Source organism: Netta rufina (genome assembly GCF_964035555.1).
Source record: "Netta rufina genome assembly, chromosome: 1".
In the NCBI taxonomy this organism is placed as follows: Eukaryota; Metazoa; Chordata; class Aves; order Anseriformes; family Anatidae; genus Netta; species Netta rufina.
Genome location: NC_140123.1, coordinates 115,269,126 through 115,290,072, shown reverse-complemented (window position 1 = coordinate 115,290,072; position 20,947 = coordinate 115,269,126). Strand labels below are relative to the sequence as shown.

The 20,947-nt window shown below is 40.0% G+C and overlaps 1 protein-coding gene across 1 annotated transcript in view; it reads right to left on the bottom strand.

The window, feature by feature from the left end:
* Positions 1 to 20,697, bottom strand: part of MYH15 (myosin heavy chain 15) — a gene marked incomplete at both ends in the record, with an annotated part of 45,700 nt that extends 25,003 nt beyond the window's left edge. The window contains 18 exons of the mRNA XM_084294069.1: positions 634 to 701; positions 2,525 to 2,657; positions 3,957 to 4,136; positions 5,399 to 5,569; positions 6,349 to 6,498; positions 7,597 to 7,715; positions 8,293 to 8,431; positions 8,862 to 8,965; positions 11,157 to 11,255; positions 11,399 to 11,462; positions 12,458 to 12,550; positions 13,183 to 13,203; positions 14,529 to 14,622; positions 15,525 to 15,552; positions 16,849 to 17,005; positions 18,753 to 18,896; positions 19,428 to 19,531; positions 20,607 to 20,697. Coding sequence (XP_084150195.1) covers positions 634 to 701; positions 2,525 to 2,657; positions 3,957 to 4,136; positions 5,399 to 5,569; positions 6,349 to 6,498; positions 7,597 to 7,715; positions 8,293 to 8,431; positions 8,862 to 8,965; positions 11,157 to 11,255; positions 11,399 to 11,462; positions 12,458 to 12,550; positions 13,183 to 13,203; positions 14,529 to 14,622; positions 15,525 to 15,552; positions 16,849 to 17,005; positions 18,753 to 18,896; positions 19,428 to 19,531; positions 20,607 to 20,697 — 1,959 coding nt within the window. The remainder of the gene's footprint in view (positions 1 to 633; positions 702 to 2,524; positions 2,658 to 3,956; positions 4,137 to 5,398; positions 5,570 to 6,348; positions 6,499 to 7,596; positions 7,716 to 8,292; positions 8,432 to 8,861; positions 8,966 to 11,156; positions 11,256 to 11,398; positions 11,463 to 12,457; positions 12,551 to 13,182; positions 13,204 to 14,528; positions 14,623 to 15,524; positions 15,553 to 16,848; positions 17,006 to 18,752; positions 18,897 to 19,427; positions 19,532 to 20,606) is intronic.
* Positions 20,698 to 20,947: the final 250 nt, after the last annotated feature.

Genomic DNA, 20,947 nt, shown 5'->3' with positions numbered 1-20,947 from the left:
CAAAATAAAATACATGTCTAAGGGGAAACCCCTATCAACTTCCCCACCTGATGCTAGCTTACATTACGTCTTCCTCAATATAATGCATAAAAAAAGCCAAAAAAAACACAACCAAACCAAAAACCCACAAGAAAACAAAAACACACTAATGGTAAATTACAAGCCCATTTTTTCCCCAGAGATGATCCTGATGTCAGCTTCCACCAGGAATGCATTCCAGTGAGGGAATTACACAGGAAAAAAGAGGTTATACTCCGCTCCTTTCCACAACTTTTGTTTTCTACAATTGCTCTTATCCTAGGATCCCATTAGAAGCAGTAACAAAGCAGGGAGTAGCAAATGACTTGTAATCAGTTCCAGTTCCAAAGACTTGCATGAAGCTACAAGCCATGAAATAAATTATACTTGCTAAAATAGAATTAAAAATGATTTACCTCCTGCATGCTCAAATAAAAGAAAACATCACAGCCCCTCACACATACAGTTTTAATAACTTTGACAGGGTCAATAACCTAGGCTTGGAATCAAATTCTGATATCGGATTTCAGTTTCCTTTGTCCATTATAGTCATTAACATCCTTCTTCAAAGCATTGTCTCAACACTAACCATCAGGTGTGGTGATGTAAACAAACCTTGTGTAATGAGGACACAGTTTGAAAAGAAGCACCTTTCTTCCGTTTCTTTTCTCCACCCTGGTCAGCTAAGGAAAAAAGAAAAAAAAGAGTAAAAATCACACCATGTATCTCAGTAAGGGGTGCAGGCTGTGGCACGGGAAACAGACAAACCATAGATGACTTGATGGCTGTGATCATTCAAATATTATACAAAAAAACCTTCTGAATGTCGAGTGTTATATATCACAAGTTTGCAGCTTACTGTCCACATTCAGGAGTTTTGTCAAAGACCATTGCTTTCTGCATTGCATTTTCATTTCAGATCTGGACAGCATCACTTGTTACACAGAAAGTCCATAAATATGAACAAGGCAGAAAAAATAACTTTAACAACACAGAGTAGCTTGTATTTCACTAAAATGCCTAGGGTGAGATGACACAGAAAGAGAAAAAGCTAAAGAAAGAAATGCTTAGGCAGAATTTGTACTGCTCATTGTACTGTACAGACCTGATTCTCATGTCAGCTAATGAGACACTGAACTCATGCAAGTTACATTTGGCCAGAATAAATAGAAATAAATATTTATTTTGTAATTTTATATACAGTAGCTTGGCATCCCCTGAATTTTGCTTAAAGTTTCAGAGTTGAAATCTCTTGAAGAAATGATAATTTTTGACATGACCTTTATGAAGTTTCACAACTCATGAGCAAAGCATGACCCAAAAATATACAGAAATTTCTGAATTTCTACAGTTTGTAAATACTGGACCATTAGATCATTTCCAGGAGGTCTGACATTCTGTCACCTGACAACAGTCAATGTAAAAGGTGAGGTGAACAGTACAATCTGTTTGATGCAATTATCGAAATCCTCTCCCCCTTCTGAAAGGGACACTGCTAAGACTGGAAGAGGCTAATCTGGGCAGGCTGTTCTTTTCTCCTGACACTGAAGAAAAGCAAGGTAGCATTCTGACAGACAGGACTATCCACAGGCAAGTAGGCAGCTAGTAACTTGCAAGAATTTGCTAATGGCATGATTTTTGTTATTTATATTCAGCTCCATCTCTTAACACATTATGAAGTCTGCATTCTGCTTGCTTTCTCAGCAAGTGTCTTATGATTCACGACAACATCATCCACGGGAATGAGGTTACTAATAAGTAGGCTGTAAGTGATTGCAACTTCAGGACATAAGAACGACATCTTTGTAAAGAATGCCAGTTTATTTACTTAGCATCCTTTCTCTGGATGCTTGCTACTTGTCTTCTCTCAACTAAAACAGTTCTGTATAATGCATATAGCTTAAATGCATCCTCAGATGTACATTAGTCTATCAGTCTTTTCAAAAACAGACAAAAAGGAAAAAAGAAACCCACGTCAACAGCAGCAACCAGAAAGGAAGATGTATTTGTAAAATCTTCTGCTACTTTGGCAAAGGAGGAACAGTGTTCAGTCACATTCATTATCTTCTTGCCACTAATCCAACAAAATATTTCAAGATTCTCTCTTAAATATTGAACTTCTTATTTAATCCAGGATGGCTAGCAAGGAGGACTACAGCACAGGGAACAAGAGCTGTTCTTGTTGACAGGCATTTATGTACAAAATGTTTTGTGAAACACTTGCCTGCATAACTGAACACTTGCATGCTCAAACACCCACTGGAGTGTTCACAACACAGATTTCCTTGCCAAAATTGCTTAGAGGTATTATGCATTCAAACTAGCTGAGTTAATGGCCTACTTAGGATAACATGGCAGACTCCTACAGATGCTGTGTGCATCTAAATAACTAGTCACTGCCTCATTTAGCATTGAGTCGACTGCAGTTTATAGTTGTTTCTTAAATTCATTTCCAAGCACACGCCCCAGAAATGAACAAAAACTCATGTGAGTTGATTCTGCTTACCACTGTCAGCACCAACGTAGCTTTCAAACAGGCTTGCCAGGAGTTTGTTGGATGATTTTTGGAAAATCCCTACTACGGTTTCATTAAGCGGGTCTTTGTTCTTCTCAAGCCATCCAATGATGTTGTAGGGAACCTACAGCAAGGTGTTGAAAACATAAACCAGAGGTTGCAAATGCTCTCCGTCAAAGTAGTCCCTTAAGGCTTGGCTCGAAGCTAATGACCTTTTGCAAAATGCTGTTCTCAGAGCAGGACCAGCCACCCAGTTTTTCCATCACTTTCCATCCAATTCTCTGCTTCTTAATTGCCCGACCTCTCTTCCTAACAATTACCATCTGAATCCCACACACTCTTTCCAAACTTGTTGGTCTCTATATCTTCTGAACTCCATGTGGCTGGCTGTAAATACACCACATGCCATCAGTGTCCCAGGAACCCTCCTTATAACAGCTGAACTATAAAACACACAGGTAATAATTTCACTTCACAACAGTATACTACGCTCAAATAATTAAGATTTTCTGACAGAAATGTAGTGATTGAAAAACTAACTCCTGGACTTTGCCACGTCTCTCTGTTTAGTGAAAAAATACATTCTGTTAATAGTACCATGTGGAAATGAAAATTCTCATTTTCTTTGCTGAATACGTTAACATCTACAGATAAAGAGCAAGATGAGCGTTACTTCTCATAATAAAAGCAAAGGCAGCTTACAGTTCAATCATACTTGAAAATAAACTCAAACCAGTACTAGGTAGGTTCCAGCTCTGCTGTACTGACACTTCTTATCAATGCTAGTTTGATAATAAAATATTTCTTATGTCCCTCTCAAATTCTTTCTGCCCATCTAGTCTGAAAATGCAGCTTTGAAATCGTGTACGTTTTGACTCAAGTGTCACAACATTGGATTGTATTCCTTTACCCCATCATCATCAGACCTGTTAACTAAACCTTCACAGCAAAATCAATGACACTTCCCTTTGGCTGTATTGACACACCGGTCCCAACATGAGTAATAAGTGATATAAAATCTGTTCTTTTAAACCTTCCTGAAGTTAGGCAGAGATTACTTAGTTCATTTGTACAGGAAAACAAGATGGAAAGTTAGATGCTGCTGCTATTTAACCACTAACCTGAATCTGATTACAGGACAAGTGAAAAAAATAAGGCTTATTTTTAGCAATACCACTGTTAGCCCTCCTCAGTTCACTTCCTTTATTTGTGTAGCCAAGAACCAGATGTCCTGAAGCCTGGTGGCATCTTATTGCGTTGCAATGTTTATGCAGAGAGAGCAGGCATTTGCTCTTAACTCCTTTCCATCTTCACCCTTCCCACCCTCCCTTCCTCACTGTGTGCTACAGTTTAATCCCCCCTCCACACATACACACCTGGAAGACCACTAATATAAGGTCTACTTGCAAACAGAGGAACTTACTGCACCAGCATAATGAAGAAGTTCAAAGTGAGCTTCATATTTCCTTTTCTTATCAGGCCTGGGCTTCTGCAAGTTAGGTGACTTGCCAAGATGATTGTCATAAAGTTTGGCTTTGAACGTCATATCTGTTGCTTTTGGGAACATGCATTCCTCTTCAAGGATTGACAGGATTCCCAATGGCTGTTGATTAAAAAGGTCACAGAATCATAGAATACTTTGGGTTATAAAGAACATTAGGGATCACCTAATTGCCATTGGCAGGAACACCTCCCACTAGACCAGGTTGCCCAAATCTCCACCCATCCTAGCCTCAAACACTTCCAGAGATGGGGTATCCACAGCTTCGCTGGGCTACGTGTTCTAGTGCCTCATCACCCTCATAGTAAAGAATTTCGTCCTTATATGTAATCCAAATCTACCTTCTTTTAGTTTAAAGCCATTTCCCATTGTCCTATTACCACTCTGATAAAAATTCTGTCTCCAGATCTTTCTTGGAAAATGTTTAGTCTGCCTACAGCAGCTGTGCAGCCTTTAAGTTTGATCTGATGGAAGTTTAAGCTTGCAAAATTTCTTCCCATTCTGAGGATGAAATCTTTGACTATTCTGTTAAAATTGTAACCACACCTTTCTCTATTCAGTATGACACTTCTGCCTTAGGAGGCTTTCTGATGGCTTCCAGAAATTGTTTGGTTTAGACAATTGGACCAACTCACATTTTATTGCTCATCTTTCAGAACAAGATAGACTGACTTCCTAGGAGTTGACAGGACAGATTTGTTGTGAGATGAGGGTGAAATGCACAGACATCCTAACCCTGGAGAAGAAAGTGATCAAGTACAAGAGCACTTAATAATCTGGCTATTTCTGCTGTTCCAAGTGTCCTACTAATGCAAGACTCAAAATTTCATTTTTTCTCAGAGATCAGCAGGGTTAAATACTATGTCAGAAGAGATGGCATAAAGAGATACAGCAAGATTCAGCTGCCCTGACAAGGCTACATTATGTTCATGAGGAAGGGAAAAGGAAAGGCATATCCTATGCTGGGGAAGCTGTGGGAGGGAAGCATGGCTTCAGGCTAGGGAGAGCCTGAAGGACTTTGCACATGAACATGTTATGTAAGAAACAAGACATCATGGGGAGAGAGATGCTGCCATTAAGCATATGTGGAACAAAGTAAACTGTTGAACAGTAGGAGAAAAGTGAAGTAAAAAACAAGTACAACTTGTGGCTGCTGTTGGCTCTTCAAGGCAAACTTACTGAAATAAAGTTAAATAGAAAGAAATGGCACAAATATTGATTTTTCTTTGATTCCATAATGCATATGGTGAGAAATCTGTCTTGCTGTTTATCCTGCTCTATTGACTGGGATTTGAGGGTAACTCCAAAGGAACATCATGAATTAAAACAATTCATTAAATACACCTTAGCACTCCTGTACGTACCTTCTCAATTAGATCGATACAAGCCTGCAGGTCCATGCCAAAATCAATGAATACCCACTCAATGCCTTCCTTTTTATATTCTTCTTGCTCCAGGACAAACATGTGATGATTGAAAAACTGTTGCAGTTTCTCATTAGTGTAATTGATGCAGAGTTGCTCAAAGCTGTTGAACTGCAGGAGTTAAAAGGAGATGCATTTGTACATAGTTCTCTATGTCATGGGTTTAGTGGAAAAGCAAGAGGGAAGCTATCTACATTTACAGCCTTCTAAACAGTAACAAGTTGAGAAACTACTGAGCATTACACTGAAGGCAAAGGAGGGGGAGTTCAATAGTAGGCTGCTGGCTGCCTTGTGTGCTGTTCTCTGGAGCATGAGGATGCCCAGATTTGTTCAGGTCTCTCAGTTAGAATGCACACCAGTTTTCCTCAGCAGCATGCCATCCAAGTCCTCTAGAGCAGAGCCAGTGCAGTCTTTACTCTGCTTAATACAGAGAGCAAATCATAGCAGCATCAGCATTAAGCACATACCCTTAGGAATGGCTTCTGAGAAACAGAAGTTGTGAAATATTTTATGTTGCAGACATTTTTTATGGTGATAATAAAAAAAAAAAATGAAGAAGTGCTGCATCATATAAAAGGCACTTTCTCTCAAAGAGAAAAAGTGGCTACAGTGGGCACACCATCCTAAAATTCAGCCCAAACAATATGAGATGTTGTCTCTGCTAAAGACCCTCTTCCTGCCCAGGAACTATGAGCATTTCCAGCTGTGTTGAATACTGAGCATTGTCTGCATCTATTCATGGCAAAACCTTGTAAAGTCATATATGCTGTTTGCTCTACAGCTTTCTTGCCTTTTGGCTTTGTGTCCATTTAGAAGAAAATACCCATCCCAAGAAGTATTGTTAAGTAACTTCTGTGTCCTTCCCCAGGTCCTCACACATGAATACTCACATCAAAGATTTCAAAGCCAGCAATGTCCAGCACTCCAATGAAGAACTGTCTGGGTAGCTTAGTGTCCAATGTCTTGTTGATACGGACCACCAGCCACTTGAACATTCGATCATACACTGCCTTGGATAAGGCCCCAACAGCATACAAAACCTAAAATACACATTTCAAAATGCCACTACATACAACAGAATTCACTGTGGAACACAAGGATTTCAGTACATTAGTCTTTTAAAATTCCTACTTACAGTTTAAATATCACAGTTTTTCTTATAATCGCTGAGGTAATTACTAGTTAATACAACACACAGCTTCTTCCATTATCTATGCTGACTTTTCCTCAAACCATTGCTATACATATTTCAGTCACATATGTACAAACATGTACATAAAGTGTTAGTAAAGTTCCTCTTTGGAAAGAGCTGGATGGCAAGTAGCAAAAGGCTTCATCCCTTGTACCGCTGTGGAGTTCAGTACCACAAAGCTCAAAGGCCTGACGTTAGCCATGATAACCAGAACTGTAGGCACAGGGGATGTCTGTGCTTAAGCTACTCCTTGACGTTTGTTTCAAATTTTGAAGGATGCTATGTCACAAGCAGGATGTTGGAAAGGAAATGTCTGTGCCTTTTCTTTAGTGTACCAAGTGCATGACTACACTAGTAAGGTAGAGCTCTCTCCAACAGTTCTCCAGTTACTGAGCCTGTGCCATAGCCTGCCTTCAGACAACAATTTTCATTTTAACCACAATGCTGAAGTACCTTCTAGAATACTATACAGCCTGCAGCAGTGCTAACCCAAGGACATTTGTTTCCTAAATTAAAAGGTACCTTTACGTGGATATTGCCTTTAGCTGATAGAGGTCACACAGAATTTAGAATTACATGAATAATAAATGAATGTATAAATAATCCACAGATCATCTCCTCTAGGTAACTATTCTCATCCAGAATTAGATACCAAGTCCCATGTGCTTTTACTGCACCTCATTTCCTTGAGTGGCTGCTACTAACACGTCTGAAAAACAATCCCAAAGGCCACTATCCTCTTGTCAATCTTTTTACCAGTATCCTGCTCTTTCATCATCTATTCCCCCATGTTTGGGGATATAAAATGAGAACAGTTACTGGAGGATCCACTGTTCAAACAACACGCACGCACGTTAATATTGCTAGCAAAAGCCTCTCTGGGATGTTACAGAAGGCCCCAGGCTTGTGGAACAGGTATCCAAATACTGTGACAGTTTCTCCTTACCTGTTCAACACTTTGACCTTTAGTCACATACTCATTTCCAACTTTCACTCTAGGGTGCAATAAACCCTTAACCAAATCAGAGGAGTTGATTCCCATCAGGTAGGCAGCTTTGTCAGCACCTGATCGGGAGAAAACAAGGTTTTAGCTGGCTCTGAACTTCTACGTGAAAACATACCTAGCCAAGAAAAAGTTCTTAGTTCATCTACATCCAAAGAGAAACTAGATAAAGAACTTTCTTTTAAAATTATTCATCTTGGGTGTGCTTATGCTCAGTTCTGTGGTGGAGAAGGTCAGCTAGAAACACACTTGACAAACTCTTCAGATATAAGAAGAGATTTTCAGAATGGATATAGGCAGTTGAAATAGTACTATTTCACGTGCTAGAGGAAGCAAAGAAGAAAGCCTGAGGAAATAAAATTTAAAGCTAAAGCAACAACTTTTTACAACCATTTTGTTCAAATGGTCAAAAAAAAGGGAGTTTCATTGTGTTGCTCTGACTGTGTCGATTCACTCTCTACTAAGTGAGGTTGCTTGGCAGTGTACGAATCACTGCTAGAAATGAAGTGCAGCACTCTTGGCTGAATAGCAGCTATACTGCACAAGATCAAATTAAACAGGCTCCACCTTCCTCAGCACAGGGTTTGATAATGTGCCAGACTTTTGAAGGTAAGGAGTAACATTAAATGTTTTTCTTACTTTCAGTGCCATCAGCCTCTGCCTGCTCTTCTCTGGGTCGTTGTTTGAATTTCATGTTTCCAAAGTGCATGATGGCTCCTGTGAGTTTGTAGGCACCAGACTTTTCATCTGGCACAAATCCCAAGATGTCCATGGCTTGCTGTGAAAAGCAAAAAAATGGGTATTTTATTGCTTGCCTCTTCAATATTAATGTCATTTTACAGCCCCACAATCTACCCTTGCACAGGAGGGTGTTATTAACCTGCCAAGGGGCATTATCTCAAAGCAGCCACTGGAACACCCTGATGACCCAGCAATGGCTGGGAGGCAAGGGAAGAGATCCCATTATTTAGTGTTTTATGCATCAAAATTATAAGAACATTGAGCCCATGGGCATTACATGGACCAGATTCAAAAGCACAATATTTTACCGGGCCTCATGATTCATGGTTTGAATACAATTGAGACCCATTCCCGTTTCCATTTTATTCTAGCAGTTTCAGTGACAGAATTTTGGCTCCTGGCCAGCACCTTTCCTCCTCACATGCACCTAATCAATGAGGCAAAAAGTTAAATCAATACAGGCTTACATCTGTTGCCATCAATTCTTCTCCATCGTCCAAGTTGTCCACTGTAACTACTCCTTGTGAGCAGAAGTGGTAGTCATATGGATTGGTGGAGACCAGTAACATATCTGTAAAAGAATTGCCAAGGTCAAAATCCATTCCAATCCAAATTCCATCCATTCAGGAAATCCACCCAAAAATGGAGACTGAAGGGATCAAATCTGACATACATTTGTCTTTACACAAATGTGTAAAATGTGTTTCAAGTGCAGGGCAGCAACCAACTCTTTCATTTTACTGTTCCAGTCTGAAGACCAAGATTTAGAGAAAGAGTAAATAAAAATAATACGAGTAAATAAAAAAATAAAAATAATAAGAGTAAATAAAAATAATATGAATAATATGCACACACTTCTATTAAACATGTTTTGCATTATACTGAGGTCATCATTTCCTATATAGCCCTATTTTCTGCTTTGCATGGCTGTAGGGGGTAAGAACACTATTTAGTTACAGGGAAAAAATATTTGAGTAGGATTCAAGATAGGGACAACTGGGATGGTTCCCTATTTTATGACAGACCTGAAAAAAATGAGTTTCAGGATTCTTTGGAAAAGTCTCTTGTATCTTAATGAACAAAAGCCTAAACACAGCTTTTTATTTCTCTCCTCTTTCCTTTCTCCTCACATCAAAAGTCAAAATTACAGAGTTATTTTCTAGAATGCTAGAAGGCTTCAATACTTCATGGAGAGTCCTGCTTCCTTGAATTCACAGGAAGTTTCACCTGGATTCAGCAGACCAAGCTTTGACCAAGCTAGATGTCAGTGTTTTATTTACACACACACACACAGAATAGCCTGAGTTGGAAGGGACCCACAAGGATCATCAGGTCCAACTCCTGGCTCCACACAGGACCACCCCAAAATCAGAGTTTGCGTCTCAAAGCAAACAAAGGAGGCCTCATGAGGCCTCCCCTCAGCCTGCTCTTCTTGGGTCTGAACAAACCAAGGGCCCTCAGACACTCCTCATACTGTCTTGCCCTCTAGACCTTTCACTGTCTTTGTAACCTTCCTTTGGATGCTAATAATTTTATGTCCTTGTAATGTTGTGGCTCCCAAAACCACACACAGTACTCGAGGTGAGGTCTCACCAGTACAGAGTAGAGCAGAAGTACATATCTAAGTGTGTGTGTAAATATATATATATATATATATTTTTTTGTCTGTTATTATGTATATATAAAGTCATATTCTCTATGTCTACACGTTACTTTGCTATGTAATCACTATCTTATGCGATCACTTATAAATATACACATAATACATATATTTATCTATATTTAGAGAACTATGTATTGATGTACAAAGATGTACATTTCTTGTCTACAAAGCAAAGCCACCATTGGTTTCAGACTCTTTAAGAGCCTGTAAACATGCCCCTCCTGGCCAGAAAGGTGAATGCTGTTTGTGGAATATACAGACAGTTTATGAGAAGGACCATATTTTCCCAGCACAGGGATTCACAGAGGAATCTCAGTCCAATGCTTCCTTGAAATCTTTCCCATAATTGTCATTAGACCACATAAAAGTTAAGAGGGTTAGGGACTTGACCACACACTGTCAGGATAAGACTTCAAAACAGATTATGATTGCTACAGCTTAACGGGAGTTCAGCATAGCAACAGAGTGACTCTTCAATGTGTTTTATAGAATATGTTTCTTAGAGCACAAATAAAAGTCAGCTAGCCACATCACTTTAATGATTAGTGAAGGCTCTATTTAAAGCGTTAGGATATAGGAGCAAGGAGACCTCATCTGCTCTCTGCTCTTCTCCAGCAGTCTATGGGACTGCCTTCAGCCAGGGGAAACTTGACAGGGGAGATCGCCAAGCAGCCATGCATATTCTCCTTTTCTATGAGTTGTGCTAGGATACTATGCCCATTTGGGACAGGAAGAGGGAAATAGTTTTTCTTCATGGATATATAAGCAAATCTCCTCACACACACAAAGAAAAAAAAAAAAAATCATTATCAAAGTTTTATTGCCATAAATGCTTTTAAAGGCATAGATTTTTTCCAGATGTTTTGAGAGCTTGAATTACACAGATTCAACATGATGGTTTTTGGCTTTATAATGCTACATTTTAGAAGTCACATCCAAACCTAATTCCTTTATTCTAATACCTAAAATCACATCACTTTATTGGGTACTTGCATCAGTGAAAGAGACTTTCTGAACACATCTTTGCTCCCTACCCCCCTCTTTAGCTGCTTCAGAGAAAGGCTGGTTCTTAAAGGCTGTGTATCCATTAAACACTTACCTAGTAACTCTGGTTTCTTTCCTGACAGGATTTGGTAGAAGATGTGATAGTCTCTTTCACCTGGTTGCTGGAAAATCACTCGGGATTTCTCCAGTAAATCTGGTTTCACAAAAAAAAAAATCAGTGAGTAAGGTTCTCCAAGCTTTCAGATGAGGAATTGTACTTTTAATTACTTTAAAAAGAAAAAAAAAAAAAAAAAAAAAAAAAGAAACAAGAGAAAAAAAAAAGAATTTGCTGCTTACAAATCTCAATATCAGCAGATGACAGTTTGCCTGTGGTTCCAAAGTGGATTCGGATAAATTTACCCTAAACCCCAGAGAAAAATATTCTAATTAGTGCATACAGTATACAGAGAGGAAAACTTGAAGGCGATCATTTGGTTCAAAGAATCAGTTTATGCTAACTACTTGGCTTTGCACAGGCTCATTTTCAATGAGAAATACCAAACAATGATATAACAGTTTCCTAAGCAGCCTGAGTCTGTATCTACAGCTCTTTAATCAGCTTGTGGGGAAAGGATAACTGTGTACTATTATACCAGGCTGAGATATGGGAAAGCATGTGGCTTCCAGTTTCATATTACAGCTTTACAGGAATGTGGGACTCAAAGTAATAATCCAATAAACCTGAACATGAGACACAGATGTCTGCGTCCATGCATGTGTGTGTAGTGACTCCCTCTCATTTGTAGTCCTGACTTATAATTTACTGGTCTAATGAAAACAGAGAGAGAGGCCCAAGCTCATGACAGAACTAAGAAACAAGAGAAACAAGCAGGGACAGCTTATTGAGACAAAAAAAAAAAAAGTAGATGGTGTTGGTCAAAAGCAGAACTGCTCTCTATATGGGTCTGCAGAAGAAGATGCGGGAAGGAGCAGGGATTGTGGTACATCTCTGACACTTCATGATCAAGTAGAGGTATCGTAGAGAGGGTGGATGAGTTGGGCTGGTGGAAAACGGTAGGACAATAAGGCTATGCAGCAGAAGCAGTCTTGGGGAGAATTTGCCATTGCTGTTTAAAATTACGTGATGTGAAGGGCTTCATAAAGTGAGGCTTTTCTTGGTTCCTTCTCATGGAATTGTTTAAACAACTATTCAAGGTGGATCAATCTCTCTTTTTTCCTCATTAATCCCTCCAATAGTTTTTCCTAGACAGATCCTACTTTGTTATTCCTTCCTTGTGAAGAAGCCCAACCATTTTAGTGGACAAAATGAGAAGCAATTTATGAAATAATTATTACAGAGATGTTACCAAGTGGCATTGTTAATGACGATATTATTATGCTGCATTACAGACTTACAAAACGTGACGAGTTGTCATTTCTCAGGGTTTTGGCATTTCCAAAAGCTTCTAGGGCTGGGTTTGCTTGAATGATTTGGTCCTCCAAGGTTCCCTAGAAATCAAGGTTGCAGTAATATTGAGAAACCTCAATACCGTATGAGGCCACAAACTCATACGGTAACTAACTCAGGCATGCGTTCACTCATAGAGAGAAGCCTCCCAAGGAAAACAGCTTAGCTCCACCCGAGGGGTGGCACAGCATGGAGTGGTGTAACAGCAGAATTGACAGCCAACTAGGAATGCTTAAAATGCCTCAAATGTTCAGTGGCTCTCTGCTGTTTTGCTTTGTAGATTTGATAATTTATGCCATCTGCATGCAGATGAAATCACCATATCTTTCCGTGTACTGAGAAGTCGCTGGGGACATCCAAGTGCATGTGTGTAGGAGAGGGGCTACTGAAGACAGTGACAAGCACTGCAGTGAAATGCATTAATTTTTAAAGCACTCAGAGCTTTTAGTGTCTAGAATTTTTGGAAACGAGAAAAGCGTTAACCACCACTTGCACAAACTTCAGTTTGTTAAAGAAAACTACAACTGCCTTGGCTTTGGGGAACACTTCAATAGGGGAACCATGCAAAGCAAGATGCTGAGGTTCATGAAATGGAATGACAGAGCTGAGTGCTGTCTTCACATGGAAAAGGTAAAAAAAAAAAAAAAAAAAAAAAACAAAGCTGAATACTTACCCCAGTTTTGGTAGCTGGTTGCTGTCAAAAGACAGAAAAAAAAAGTGAGTACTTACTAAAAGGACATCACAGGATCACAGGATATAAACATTAGCAAGGTTAGACATCTAGTTGGGGCCCACATACTAGCAGGAATTTCTGAAATCTTATTTTGCATTCACCACACATCACAAAATAGCCAAGTGCTGCTCCTACCCAGCTCATTATTTTAACTCCCTACTCCAAGCATATGCCTGGTTTTACTCCAGAGGTGTTCCAGAAGGAACCAGACAAAATTAACAAACCAGACAGAGAAAACAGGCAAGTACCAGATGGTAAGGATAAAAGAATGTAAATGCAAACAGGAAAGTTTTAGACAATCAGATTGTGCTGCACGTGAATTCTTGGATTATTAGAAACAAGGGCTGAAATGTTGAAGATAAAATGTGACTTCAGCTGAGAAGTTACATGGACAAAGTCTTCCAGCTGCAATATCTGTTATTTGCACATTTTTTTTCATGCCAGATTTCTGATGCCATTATGAGCATCAATGTCATTGCACATACAAGGCTGACTCTGGACCACTCAGTCATTTCCTAAGAGAACTTTGCAGACTTCATATGAATGCATATTATATTTTGGGAACATGAGGTGAGCAAACAGAATCTGAGGCTGGCTGAAGTCTTAGCTTTATACATAAAGTTCATAGGAATCAATTTGCCACAAAAGAGCGTTGAACCTTGAAGTGCAATGAAGTGTAGTGAATAAACTCATAGCAACACAGAATAAAAAGCAACATGAATGCAGTATTCACTGTAACCTTAGCACTTAAAAGCAGAACAGCACTTAACCAAAAGGAAATATAGAGAAGTTGATTTTAAAACCTTTTGTCAAAACATTCCTATTTTAGAGGACAAAAAGGCTTTTCAACAAAACAGACATTTTGATCAAAGCTATGCTTTTGAAGACTGTTTTCCATGTGAAAAGAAATCTTTTTTTTTTTTTTTAATCTTCATGATCTTCCCAGCATTTGACCAGTTTTAACACATTAAGAAACATTTAACACGTGACAACTAAAACTCTTAGAAAAAAATATCAGCAACCAGCAGTAGTTCAGAAACAGGAGGGGTTTTGCTGCTCTGCCTGCAGCATGGCAAATTTGGAAGAGCATTGCCTTCCTACCTTCAGGACTACATGGTTTCAGTAATGCCATTTAGATGCATCAATAACTTTTCCCAACAATTTCTTATCTTAACCATGCCCATTGAGGTCTAGCACATAGTCCAGCACTCAGGATGCAGACTTGCAATGTTGTGCACAACAAATATCTTGGAAGCTTGAAATGAAAGAGCTGCTGGCAGACTTACGTTCTTTTTACCAGGTTCACCCAAGGCTGCCACTGTGGCAAAGTACTGGATGACACGTTTTGTGTTGACAGTCTTGCCAGCACCGGATTCTCCGCTAGGGGAAGAAGGAAGGTAACGTTAGAGTCGCCCAATCAGCTCTAACCCATTCTTTTGCCCACCCATCCTGTCAGCTCCATGCCCTGCACAGGCTATTCTTACAGTCACTGACTGATTTCTGCAGCCTGTTTTTGGGTCATTCCAAGGAAAATCATGTCATATTAACTGAATGACAAGCTGAATGCCTACAACAACAGCAACTATTTCTTCATGTGACTGCATTCAGAAATCTAATGCAAACCCACACTACTTTGAGTTTCCTTTAAGTCTTAATAGAAAGGTTTATTAAAAATGTCCAGACTCAGAATCCAACTCTATACAGCTAATGAGTTAAAAAACATACATGAGAACTGCAGTATTTTGCCAGCATCATCCAGTAGAATATGTGAACTGTGTAGAGAGAGACCTAGCTCTCCACCTTTCATGCTTGACAGTAAATGTGCCTCCTCTTTTCTTGGTTATATTCCTTCCTGTGGATGAGTCTATTCAACATTCTTGACTATGTTTTGTAACAAGAACAACATTTTGAAGAAAATCTTCTGTGTCCAGAGAGGGCAGACACAGCAAGGACAACCCTGGAAGAAGCTTCTCTAACTGCCTGTTGAGTTGTTTTCATGCCTACTTGGAAAGGACACCAAATGCAAATCAGAAACGGGCCAGCCTCCATCAAACTCTCAGCTATTCCTTTCCAATGGGGCTCAAGGCAGCCATCAGGTGGCTAAATTGCCAATTATTTCACTTGGATCAAGTTCCAGGCAATATAGCTGAGCTTTTAAGGGTCAACTTGTATTTCAATGGGATTTTCAAGGAGACTTTTCAATAGTCTTTTTCTTTTTTTTCCCTTTGACGTTTTTTTCTGCAGCAAAAGAGTCTTGAATCAGCCAAAAGAGAAGCACTTACGTGATCAGCATAGACTGATTCTCCCGATCTGTGGAGGAGGAAAAAAAAAAAAAAAAAAAAAAAAAAAAGAATTGAAGCAAACTTGGCTGTAGAAATTGCTTGTTATCATTTCAAATCAGAACCAACTATTCTAGAACCAGTCCTGAATGGACAGGAGAGAAACACAGGAAGTAGCAGTGGAAAGGTAAAAATAAGCATTATTAGTCCAACCTCCAGCATTGCCAGTTTTTCCTGTACCCTGAAGCCTCCTCTCATGTTTTGTTCAAGTTAGTACTAAAGACCTGCAAGTCATGCACATTCCCCTACGTCTAGGAAACAAACAACAAAAATAAAGTAATTTGCTGTCAGCAAAATGTTGCTTTACTTACTCCCGTGTAGGTCTCTGCTCATGTCTGACTCCTCTGCCCTGCATTATTGCACCAACCCAAGCAATTCTACTACTTGTTCTTGGGCCATTCATCACTGTATGTATGTACGCTTTTTTGGTGAGCCATGCTGCTGAAATCAAGTTTTATAGTTTCCCTACTGTTAACGGCCTGAGCAGAAGTAAACATTTATAAGAACGTTTTGCAATCAATATATTATTAAACTAGTTCAGCAAATGCTAACTAGAAGCAGATTCTAGGAACCACTGGGCCTGAATCCCTCTTTTCTGTTTTAATTCCAGACATCCTGATGAGATACATATTGGGCAGCGTGGCCATATTTCACTCTCATCTGATAAAAGAGCATCTTTCTGCAGACACGTCTCTGCCCCAGCACCTTTTGTCCCCTTGCAGCCATGGTGCTTGCCATTTTATGAAAACCAGGCGACAGCAGCGTGTGACCACACCAAGTCTCTCTGGGATTTATCCTGCAGCCTCACAGGACCCGGTGTAAGCACATCACTGCTGCCCTCTGCTGACAAACTCTTTTTCCAGTGATTGGAGGGCTTGGGCGAGATTCTATAGAAAAATAGCAGAGCTTGCTGCTGCGCAGAAGGCGCTCAGACCCCACGCACAGTCAGCGCGTTGCTGATCCACAGCAGGTTCTTGCCAACAATGTGCACACAGCATCCTCCATAGCTGCCCTTCATTAACTTCTGAATGTTTGCATCTGATGAGCATCTGAATGAGCTGTTACCAGAACTAGCACAGGGACAGGCAGGGCAAAAAACACAATAATTAAAAAAAAATTACTGATGCAGACTCCCAAGCCCCTGTTGCTTGTTGAGTATCTGCACATTTGGTGCACACTGCAAATACTCTCACAAATGGCCATCTGGTATCAATCATGTCTGCTAAATAAAGCAAAACTAAATTTAAAAGCAAGGAGCGCCACTTACTACGCAGCATGTCGTGGTATGCGTTATCAGCGATGGAGAAGATGTGAGGAGGAGCCTCTGAGCGCCTCTTGCCTTTGTAGGCAGCGACAACCTCCGACTTATAGACAGGCAACCATTTGTAGGGGTTTATAGTCACGCAGAATAAGCCTGAGTAGGTCTAGAGGGAAACACAAGACAAGGGTGGAAAAAAAAACTTTCAAGGAATAAGAAAGAAAACCTAAGTTAACCCGGCAGGAACTCATGTTGCCAGCTTTTGATCTGACTTTGAATTCTGGTCAAAATTGTAGCCTTTGATCTGAATTCCTAGAGCTACTGGTTTGCTACTGGACTTCCCATTAGCAATCAATGGTACCAATATGACAGATATTAAGCAGTTTTCCAAAGGGGGAAAATGATTTTCAAGATGACAGCCAGAGAGAAACAGCCCCTCCAGATGAACAGAGGAGCAGCAAGGAGACCTCTGTCTGATTTTCTGCCTGGCCACCCATTAAAAGCTGTTTCCTCTTGAAAACAATGATTATGAAAAAAAAAAAAAAAAAAAAAAAAGTCAGAGCTTTTCTGTTTGAACTCTGTTCTTAGGAAGAGAAATCTGGGAGAAAAAATCTCCCATTACTAACTTGATGTGAACACCCTGGGGCAAATTTCAGTTGGATGTTCAAAGAGAAAATAACTTTGTCGTACTATTCCCCAAAGCTTTTTCAGCTTTAGGAGAAATGCAGTTGGCAAATAAATAAATAAATAAAATCTATCTTCATAGTCACTCTGTGGGCTCTCTTTATCAATTAGCTGGGGCCTGACAGTTCTGAGGAAGAATGAGTTTCAGGTTGTAACACTGGGGGATTAGCATTAGCTGATAACTTTTCAGGTACTTAGTCTGGGTCAACGCAGAAAACTTTTCAGAACCCAGATATTATATGGGCACAAGCCCATATAATTCATAAGTTCATATAGATTAATGAGTTCAATGAGATAATGATTGCAGGTGTCTTTCCCTAAAATAGGATTAGGACCTGCTCCAGAATGGCCTTGGCATGAGTCTTCAGTACTAATTTTCTAAGCAGAAAAACAACCAAACAAACAAGCTGTAAATGGATTAAGCAAGATGATGAAATTTCATTTTCTAACTATAATGATCTACAAGACTATTAGCTATGTTTTACGCTGTACATGTTTATACAGGGGTTATTAAATAAATACAGAAGCTATATAACAATCAGAATTTAAATTGGATTCACTCCTCTGATGTAAACCGAAAACCTGAATAAGGATTGGCTAGAAAAATCTATCGATTCTCCTGACTGACTTCAGACACAATTGGATGTAGCAAGCTGAGGGCAAAAGTTTGGCCTCATGAAACTAGATGCCACTGAAACTTATTCTGGCGATAACAGAAATTATGTTAATGATGTTACAGGGAAGATACAGAGCGAGGAAAAAGGCCAGAGCAAAACAAGACAGATGTCAACACTGAAAATGAAGCGAATAAAATTACTGAACTAAAGATAGAATGGCTTCTAGTTAAAACAAGTTATATGTGTGCTCTAAAAGCTTGAGGCATTGTTTCTTAACAAGGAAATCTCCATAGCTGGTAATGACATGGATTAGCATTAGAAGTGGAAAAATAAACTAGGTCTTCCCAAGGTCTTGACTGCTGAAAATATGTCCCACGACACCTCTTTCCTAGACAAGCAAGGAAAAACAGAGATAGACACAATCTTATTCACTTTTGTCTGTATTCAGTCAAAATTACTGCAAGGAACTTTCCTTTTTCCTACTGAAAAAAATGAGTGAGACCCTCAGTTTTATAACATATCCAAGTTGTAAACTGAATATGAAGATCACATGCTCGAATATCACAGCATTTGAAATGCGTATTTCCAGAGAGACAAAGTAGTGACCCTTACATAAATCATCCAGTTGCTGTAGCGCTTCCTCAGGTTGTACAACACAGATGCCTCATTCAGATGGGTCAGCATAGCCATGTCCTCAATCATGTCAAATTTGGGAGGGTTCATGGACTGCACGTCGTCTTCTTTTATAGTTATGGTCTGCAAAGACAGACAGAGTACAGCACCACTGGAAGACACTGAGATTTTCTATCACTTTGCACACCTTAGAGGAGAACATGTTTTTCCCTGTAGAGGGAGATTCTTTGGCTCAACGTCGTCTATGTACGTGATGCCATTTATTTTCACAGACACCGAAAGAATGAGGGAAGCCTGAGATGGAACAAATAAGAAGAGTGGTGGTGTGGCTGTGGAGCCATGGGAATTCACTGTCAGCATAGAGTTTTACCTCCCACCTCCTTATTTCTCCCTCTGGGGTCCAAACCTGGACTGGTTGGCCGCATACCTCTGTTCACAGTGCTGTGCACATACTGATGCTCCTTCAGGCACCAGCAAATTCCTATTTTTCCCTTGGTTGTTTCTCATTTGCCATCAGTTACTGAGGCTTCTTGTTCACAGCCTATTTCATGGATGACATGAACCAGGCAGCAGAGCTTAAACTGAGCCAGGTATGTTCTGGGACTTGCTGCTCAGCCCTCATTCATCATGGGTCATACAAAAATGCTATCATACCCGTCCATCTGTTGTCTCGACGGTCACTTTGCCACCACTGGTTTCTGTAATTTCAGCTTCAACATAAGCTTTCTTTTCATCGGGAACCCAACATTTCTTCTTCCCTGTGAAATTAAGGAGACAGAGGGTTCACAGTCTTGAGTCAAATAACAACGCCGAGTCCTACTAAGTGAGATTGCTAGGGTTAGTTAAACCCCTGGGATCACAGTAGATCGGCAGTGCTGCGGGAGCTGAGTGCCAAAACAGAAGGTTCAGAGCTTCCAAATGTTGTCTCTCCTTTGAAACTACCACTTGGCTTCCCTAGATCCTCCCAGCACAAGGTGTCATAATATTTCACGAACACTGGCGAAGCCTCAGCCTTCACGGGAAATCCACAGTCATCATCACCAGCGTGCAGATGGAGGAACTGAGATCCAAGCCCAAATGAAACCATTTGCTAAAAAGCCACAGAGTATTGCTATCTGAATGAGGAATTCAGCCCATATTATTTGCCTGCCAGCTATCAGATTTAACCTTGTTCCTGCACACTCCTTTGAAGTCTGTCTTGAAAAACAGTAATATTAATAACTCACACTGAGTTATGTATGCTGCTTCTTAGAAGTTTGGATTAGCCATGCTGGACTTCAGATGACTTGTTTTAGCAACTACTCTGAACAGCATACAGCTGTGGTTATTTGTGATCTTACTCTTACTACTACACCTCAGAGCTCACAAAACCATTTCATGAAAAATAACTTATGGAAAGTTAAAACCTAGCACTGGGCTGTCAATAAAGCATACAAATCAAGCAGAGGTACACGTACAACAGGGACATTTAGTCAGGTCACAGAATTTCTTACATTACAGCAACATCAGCATGCGACATTTTTCTCCCAAATGGACAAAGCAGCAATCTCTCTTTTAGCAGTGCAGTGCAAGTATGTCTTGCTTCTAAATCTAGCTAATTACTTAGTATGAGTTGATAGATTGCTTCCCTTCAGCACTGCCTTAGGGCTCTCTGTAGCTTTGCAAGATAGAGAAGATTATTCAAACTTGGTTGAACCAGCCATCTCATCATCATCAGCAGCAACAGGGGTTTGCATCCTGCTTTGCTCTGCACTCCCCCAGCTACATTATGGATGCAACCCTTACTGGGTTAACAGGCCAACACCAGCATAAAAAAATGGTGCTGCAACTCACCATCGAAGGCCACAGTTTGTGCCATCATCAGCTCCTTCTCGCTCTTTCGTAGGAAGGGAGCAGCCTCCCCGAATTCCGACATGTCCATCATCTTGGCAAGGTTTCAAGGTGTCACAGCTCAAGGAGAAGAAAGGCAGGGAACCGCTCTAACAAAAAGGAGGAAAAAGTTGCATTTCTTGGACCATGTGATGCAATATGAAACACTCAGCAGAACACGGCAGGTGGCTGATTAAAGTGACGACTAATTTGAAACAGAAATACCTAATGGAGATTTTGGGCTTTACTGAACCCTTCGCTAAACCCTTGCCTGTCTCAGTTTATTTAAAGCCAGACAGATCCTT